This window comes from Trichomycterus rosablanca, chromosome 22 (assembly GCF_030014385.1).
Source record: "Trichomycterus rosablanca isolate fTriRos1 chromosome 22, fTriRos1.hap1, whole genome shotgun sequence".
Taxonomy (NCBI): domain Eukaryota; kingdom Metazoa; phylum Chordata; class Actinopteri; order Siluriformes; family Trichomycteridae; genus Trichomycterus; species Trichomycterus rosablanca.
In genome coordinates, this window is record NC_086009.1 from 17019154 (window position 1) to 17026914 (window position 7761).

Genomic DNA, 7761 nt, shown 5'->3' on the forward strand with positions numbered 1-7761 from the left:
TTTTAACCTTACTGACAATAAAACATATTTATGTAAAACCATTGTTCACTATGAAAAGGGTAAATTCATTTCACTTTACATGTGAAAGACATAGTAGGGAAATGGAAAAAATGCCTATAGCAATGATAGCCTTTGACCAAGAAAAACATGTATTTGTGTGGGCTGTTTGCAGTATAAATAACAATCAGTAGGCTGCCAAATATGTAGGTACTCAGACCAACACACAAATATGTTTAAATAATTGCAGTTTTAGTGTAAATGGCATATCAAACAAATACAGTATTAAGTGAATTAAACTAATACAACTGATATATCTTCTTAATACTTCTCAATACCCAAACCTTCTTGACTGTGGATAGTTTTACCTGTGTTTCATTATCTTTTAATTCTTAGATTACATCTAACCATTTGAATATACTTCCTTCAGCATTAGGTGACACTCCCCCACTAGTGCGTGCATTAATGGGTGCAGTCTAACAAGACCTATTTAATTTAGAATAGAAAAGTCACGGGTGTGTGGTGTGTATTATCTTGAGATAGACTGATGCCCTGTCTAGGGTGTATTCCTGTCTTGCGTCCAGTGTTTTTGGGTGGAACCGGACCCACCACAACCTGATTAGGATGTTTGATTATTGAAAATAAATAAACACATTACTAGATTTGTCACAAATAACAATATAAACTAAATATATTACTTTCACATAAGCAACTGTAACAAAAGCTTTGTTAATTTACTCATTTGCAGATTTTGTACAAGGCTTTCAAAAGTCCTTGGAACTTGGAACTCAAAGTACTGATATACATAGTACCAATGTGTTGGCAACCATTATCTGTAGTGATTTGACATGATTAGTAATGTCACTTATTGTTATTGGTAATTTAATAATAATAATATTGGTAACACTTGTATAAAGCTGTATTACAACCTTATTGATCTGTTATGTATCAAAACATATTCTGATAGACAGAGGGTGGCACGGTGGCTAAGTGGGTAGCACTGTCGCCTCACAGCAAGAAGGTCCTGGGTTCGATCCAGAGGTGGGGCGGTCTGGGTCCTTTCTGTGTGGAGTTTGCATGTTCTCCCCGTGTCTGCATGGGTTTTCTCCGGGGCCTCCCACAGTCCAAAGACATGCAAGTGAGGTGAACTGGAGACACTAAAATTGTCCATGACAGTGTTCTATATAACCTTGAGAGCTGATGAGCCTTGTGTAATCAGTAACTACCGTTCCTGTCATTAATGTAACAAAAGTGTAAAAACATGACGTTAAAATCCTAATAAACAAACAAACAAACTGATAGTCAGAATGTGTTACATAGTGGATATTATGGGATTTGGGACACAGCCACACTCAGCGTTTGCTTCGGCCCTGATTCTAAACCAATCAGCGTTTAGATGTGTTCTTATTGTAGACGACACTAAACCCCGCCCCCTGACACCGTTCTTAGCGCGACTGTGCCTGTGTTTCAAATGACTTACTGCTGCACTACATAGTAGATTAAACTAGTACAGGATAAACGGTTTTAATAGGGCTATTTAGACATACTTTTTAGTAGGTAGTGTGAGGTTTGAGACACAGCCTTAGATTTTTAGAAAGACTCTCACGGTTCGGAGCTGTGTTTAAGGTTAAAATTGTATGAAAAATGAAATAAAAAATAAGAATAAATAGCAATAAAACACGTCTCCAGTTGCCATGGTCAATTTTTTGAAAGCGTTGTGTAAATTTGCCACATTGTTGTAGCTCTTAGATGAGTCCAACAAAACTACATTTAATTCGAGGACTATTTTTGAAGCTGTTTGTTGATTACTAGATTAAATGCAACCTAACCGCTATTATGCTTTCGCCTCAAGTCATGTCTCTGCTAATGTTGCTACATGTATGATATATTTTAACGGTATAAGGTCAGATAAATACAATAAATGTGGGAATTGTTACACGTTATGTACACATTATGTCAGTGTAAACTGGGAAATATATCCGCCTAAATTAAGTATATTTTCCTGAACAATAAGAGTGCGGTTTGGTTGTTTGTTGGCTAACTTTGTGCTGGGACTCTGTGTGGAATGGAACTAGGTAACGTGTGACGTCAGGTCCTTTTAACCGGCGAATCTAGTTGTCATGAAACGGGCTGCGTGTTGATTGTCAGCGAATCCACCAATAGGAACAACGATCATTCCCAGTGGGCGGATATTTTCTCCTGCGTTTGGCCAATCAGATGATAGAAAAGGACGTTCGTATTGTTTTGACCTTTGAAACCGCATCACAGCCCACCTCGTGTCCATGGCGGAGGTAAACTATAAATACAGGAGGGTTGACAGCAGTCGGAGACGAAGTTGTGAAAACACCCAGGGTGATGGGGGTGGATAGGCGCTTTTAAGAAGGTTAATCGGACGCAAAAAGGTTTTCACGTCTACAACAACTGGAATACATTATTTTTTATGTTAATTTGCTTACTGTGAAGAGAATATTTATATCTACAGTTTTCTATTTGCACTAGTTAACGGTACTTCAACTACTGCGTTTTTTACGAAAGTAAGTATGTTTGCTGTTTTGTGCATTACTCGGGGCGCTGTCTTGTTTTAAATCCTCTATTTGACCAGTAACGTTATGGGGTTGCTCAGTTTTCTTGGTAAATGTAGTGCATTTTGAAATATGCTTAGTGAAACAACTTCCACTTTCCAGCCAAGTTACTGCGTCAGTAGGCAAAGGGTTCAGTATCAGGGAGGGGTTGCCAAGTATAGTAAAACTCTATTTCGGCTTTATAATTCTTTAATTCGTCTCTGCGACTACGTTTCCTGTGTATAAATAACCATCAGATAATGATTTGTCGTGGTGTATTTGTAGGAAGAAACTGGGGTATATCTAACATCCATCGTTTGCATTAGAAGTGGCGTGTTTATTTTAATACCAAGCTTTACATTTCAAAAGCACCCAGTTCAACTGAACGTTTAAAGTAACAGTAACAGTATTCCGTACGTATCGATTACAACAGCTGAACTGATCATCTTTTATACAGTTCTATACTGTAATAATTCATCCGTGCATTGGGAGTTTAATCCTGCCATTTTAATAGGAAAAAAAAAGCCAACATTCGCTGCCTGACATTTTATAAAACACGGCAAGTATTAACAGTAATCCGAACATCACGTTGCATCTGTGTGGACAGAACCATAATGCATTTATCCATAATAATCCATGCTGCTGTGTTTTAGCTGGTCTCAGATCCTCCTTACTTACATTGCACTGGAACATTTTATTCACTTAAGAGCACGTTAGAAGCGTTAAACGTAAGATATATAAAAAATGAAGCCCTATAGTTAAGGTTAAGGTTGTTTCCTACAGGTCTAAGCTGCGTTTCTGTCTGTATTTTCTCTAATTTGTGCGCCTGCAGCCAAATATGTATTGTAAATATGACCAATATAATGTCCTACATATTTAAAAGAGCACGCATTATACAAAATACTGTGCAGTTAACCTGTACAGTTGAACAAACTACTCGGTTTGGTTGGTATACTGGGATGTTGGTGCCAGCACGATGGCTGTCTATAGTGCAAACTGGTTATTATGTAACGCGATCAGCCCAGCTGCGTGGCTCTGACGCCAGAACGCTTCTAGCACGCAGGCTGACGTCGGCAGGGCTGTTGTGTGTTATTCTGCCTCCAGTGCAAACTGTTGCCATCCATTATAAGCTGCTTCTGCTCTAAATTTAGTTCACGGAGTATGCTGAATATTCACCAGGGGAAACTGCGACCAGGCTCTGCTGTTTTAGATCATTAGGTTTTGCCCATTTGGCTCAGACTTTCCGCAATACATGCATAAAAAAGACCAATTACCAACGATGCTCGACCCTTGAGGGAGTTTTGGGGGTTGATCCGTGTGTTTTTATGCTTGAAATAAGCCTGAAATTGGAAACCTGAACAATAATAGCTAAAGTTGGAACACCAACTGCATGCTGTGGCTTAATTTTTAATCAATACTGTCCAACAATGTATACTCACTGAGCTTTTTAGTATTAGGTACACATATCTAGTATGTACATTCATCTAAGCCACACCTGCCATACAGATAAATATTGTGGGTATACATTTGTACCTGTTGTCAACCACTGTACCCCATTTATCTATCAAAATAAATCTCGACTAACCATATGTTTGGGTGGAGGACCATTCTCATTGCTGCACTATAACACTAAGGTGCAGCAGTGTTAGGATTTTTTCTTTTGAACGTAATGCCACATTATAAAAACACACATCCTGTTAGCACCTATTTCAGGTGTACAGTTGAAGTCTAACTAGTCTTACTAGTTTCCTTTATATTTTTGGCCTGAACACATCACACATCATATTGTTAGTATCATGTCAGTGCTGAGAATGGTCTACCATTCAAATAATATCTGGTCAGTAAGCATCCCTAAGTAAGGATCCTTTTGATTGAAAAATGTGCTGGAGGGTGCCAGTTAGTCAGTTATTGTATACCCACAAAGTTCATCTGTATGGTAGGTGTAGCTTACATGAATGTACCAGATAGGTGTACCCAATAAGGTGCTTGTGAGTCTATATTATGTCTTCATGTTATCACAAATGTGGAAATGTCAAACGCAATATTACAATACAATTTAAAAATAAGTCTATTGTACGCCTGAGAACCAGAGCCTTATAAGCACAGATCTGGGCTGAACTGTTTACATTTTTACTGACAGTTAAGATGTTAACCAACTCCCAAGAAAAGTGCATTCCTTAAGTGCAAACAGGGTGAAATTCTGTGATGTAGCGTCAACATATTGTTCGGATGTTTCTCTATTTAATGTGTGACTGCTAAATTTTACCAATGACCTTTTAAAGGACGGTGCTGATCTGACTTGGCTGTAATATTCTTTAGTTTGCATGGTTGGTCAGATATGTCTAAGTTTTGGACCAGACTAGCATTTGTAAAAAATCTTTATCTGTTATGAGGTATTGGTAGCTTGTGTCCATTTAAAATATGCTGCATTTGCCACTTGCAGATTAAGAATTTGGTTTATTGAGTGTCAAAAATCTGCAAAACTAATAATGTTAGATTGGGATTTCTCAACAGCTGTCTTAAGAGGCTTACTGCCCCAAAAGTTTTAAGCTTTCCATGCTCTAAACACATCTAAATCAGGCCTGATTATTAGCTCACAAGCTAAATGAGGTGTGCTAAAACAGTAACACTTGTTACACTGCAGGGAGGTGGCCATCCAAGACTGGAGTTGCAAAATCGTGTGTTAAATCATTTACTACAAAACAGTTCAAAGTGGTGACCTTCAAAAATGCTTTTGGAGATATAATAAGGATTTTAGCTTCTGTGCTCATTTTAACAAAGCTCTCTTTTTTTTTTGAAGGAACTGGATCACTCATCTGTGAAAGAAGACATTTCCTCAGCAACCAGCACTTTGTTTTTATTCTTTTGCTCTGCTCAAGCTTGACCTTGAATTTTACAAGGCTTGATATCACGTGAGTTTTCAAGCACCCTCTGGAAATAACGTTTTTGCACCTGATCAGTTCAGCAGCTATGCAGCTTGAAATCCAAGTAGCACTCAACTTTATAATTTCTTACCTGTACAATAAGCTGCCGCGGCGCCGCGTCAACATTTTCGGTGAGGAGTTGGAGCGGCAGCTGAAACAGAAATACGAGGGACACTGGTATCCAGACAAGCCATACAAAGGGTCCGGTTTCCGCTGCATACATGTAGGGGAGAAAGTAGACCCTGTTGTTGAGCAAGCAGCCAAAGAAAGTGGGTTGGATATCGAAGACGTTCGTAACAACCTTCCTCAGGATCTCAGCGTCTGGATCGATCCTTTTGAAGTGTCTTATCAGATTGGGGAAAAGGGACCAGTCAAGGTGCTGTATGTGGACGACAGCAATGAGAACGGTCTGGAGTTGGACAAAGAGATCAAGAACAGCTTTAACCCAGAGGCCCAGGTTTTCATGCCAATCACAGAGCCTCTGGGACCCTCGCCCACATCCAGCTCGCCTTCCCCTCCCTTCGGCCAGTCAGCCTCCGTCAGCCCTACTTTCATGCCACGCTCCACCCAGCCATTAACCTTCACCACTGCCATGTTTGCTGCCACTAAGTTCGGCTCCACCAAAATGAAGAGCAGTGGTCGCAACAGCAACAAGGTGGCACGCAGCTCCCCCACCAACCTGGGGCTGAATGTGAATAACCTTCTGAAACAGAAAGCCATCTCCACCTCGATGCATTCGCTCTACAGTCTCGGCTTGGGTGGACAACAGCAGAAGTCCTCGGCTCTGTCTCCCAATGCCAAGGAGTTTGTGTTCCCCAGCTTCCAGGGCCAGGGAAGCCCAAGTGCAATGTTTCCTGGAGAGAGCTCGCTCAACCTGAGCCTCAATCCTCTTCAGTATAATAATGCCTTTGATGTGTTCGCCACCTACGGGGGCTTAAACGAAAAGTCCCTGATGGACAGCCTGAACTTCAGTCTAAGCAACATGCAGTATTCTAACCAGCAATTCCAGCCAGTGATGGCCAATTAGGAAACAAATATGCTACTAAAATGACCAGAGATATGTGATGGGGGTTGGGGAGGTTAGTTTCTAAAATTCTACAAAAAAGAGAAAAAAAAATAGAAAAGAGAGTAAAGGAAAAGGTTACATAATAACTGTACAGTCATAGTGTACAAGCTAAGGAGCATGAGCCCGAGGGTGAATACTTTGCCCCCTTGAGTTTTTTGTTATTTCTTTCTTTTCTTTCTTTTTTATAATAAAGCTTGTAGTACTTCATGTCCAAGCTTGGTTACCTAAACTCAGCATTGTTTTCTTTTGCCAACCAAGCACAAAATTATTTTTTATTGACTGTTTTAAGATATCTTTATGAGGAAGTGAAACACAAGTTATGGCCTCTTACAGTATTTAAGATATATAGCTGGACAGCCAATTTTTAAAGGATTGGCATAAATACTAAGTGGAATTTTTTCTAATTGTATAATTTAATTTAGTACAGAGTTTGTAAAATATCAGAGTATATATTGTTTCTACAACATGGTATTGCATTTATATCTTTTTACTACTCCAGTGATCTGTGATGGCTGAAGCAGCTTTTGTGTTATTTCCTTTTTTATTGAAATTGTAAACTGAATTCATCTTTAAAAAAAATTTACTATTCTGAAGATTGTGTACAGAATATTCCGTAGTGGTGGGATTTAAGAATATTTGCTTTTTGAAAAAACATAAGAGTTGTATTTTCTGTTGAGGGTAAAAAATGTTTTTGCTATATTATGGACAAAATGTAATCGTATATTAATTTTGTACCTACATAGTGCAATACTTGATAAAAACACACGGTATAACAAGTATTGAGTCAGTGTCTTACATGTCAAGAGGGACTGATTATTAGTTTATTAAGTTTGTATTAAAATGCTTGAAAAGATACTTCTGTCTAAAGATTTCTTTCCTTTTTGTTTTTCATTTTCATTAGTTGCCACCCTGATAGACAGACCTTTTATCCAAGGCTTTATCTTTAAAAGCAAAATTTAGTAGCTTGCTAACCTTGAGGAAATTTGCTATAAATTTCTTTATTTTAGCTATCTGAAGGTGCTGAGACAGCTGTGGCTTGGCAGTTAAGGCCCTGGGCTTCTGACCAGAAGGTGAAGTTAAAAAATATGGCTGTTTGGCCCTAAAGCAAAGCCCACAACCCCCAACTGCTCAATTTACTTTGGTTAAAAAAAAAATCTGTCAAATGAATAAATGTAAAGTAGAAGTTATAAATGCATAACCCAGCACATTCCTT

At 38.8% G+C, this 7761-nt stretch overlaps 1 protein-coding gene across 1 annotated transcript; it reads left to right on the plus strand.

Annotated features, from left to right (window-relative positions):
- The first annotated feature begins 2341 nt into the window (after window positions 1-2341).
- tob1a (transducer of ERBB2, 1a) lies at window positions 2342-7403 on the plus strand. Its single transcript, XM_062984669.1, has 2 exons — window positions 2342-2531; window positions 5359-7403. The coding sequence occupies exon 2, from the start codon at window positions 5529-5531 to the stop codon at window positions 6507-6509; it is 981 nt and encodes a 326-aa protein (XP_062840739.1). The 5' UTR covers window positions 2342-2531; window positions 5359-5528; the 3' UTR covers window positions 6510-7403.
- Window positions 7404-7761: the final 358 nt, after the last annotated feature.

What these genes read in the sequence shown, in the direction of transcription:
- tob1a (XM_062984669.1), top strand. Translation starts at nt 5,529, where the DNA reads ATGCAGCTTGAAATCCAAGTAGCACTCAACTTTATAATTTCTTACCTG.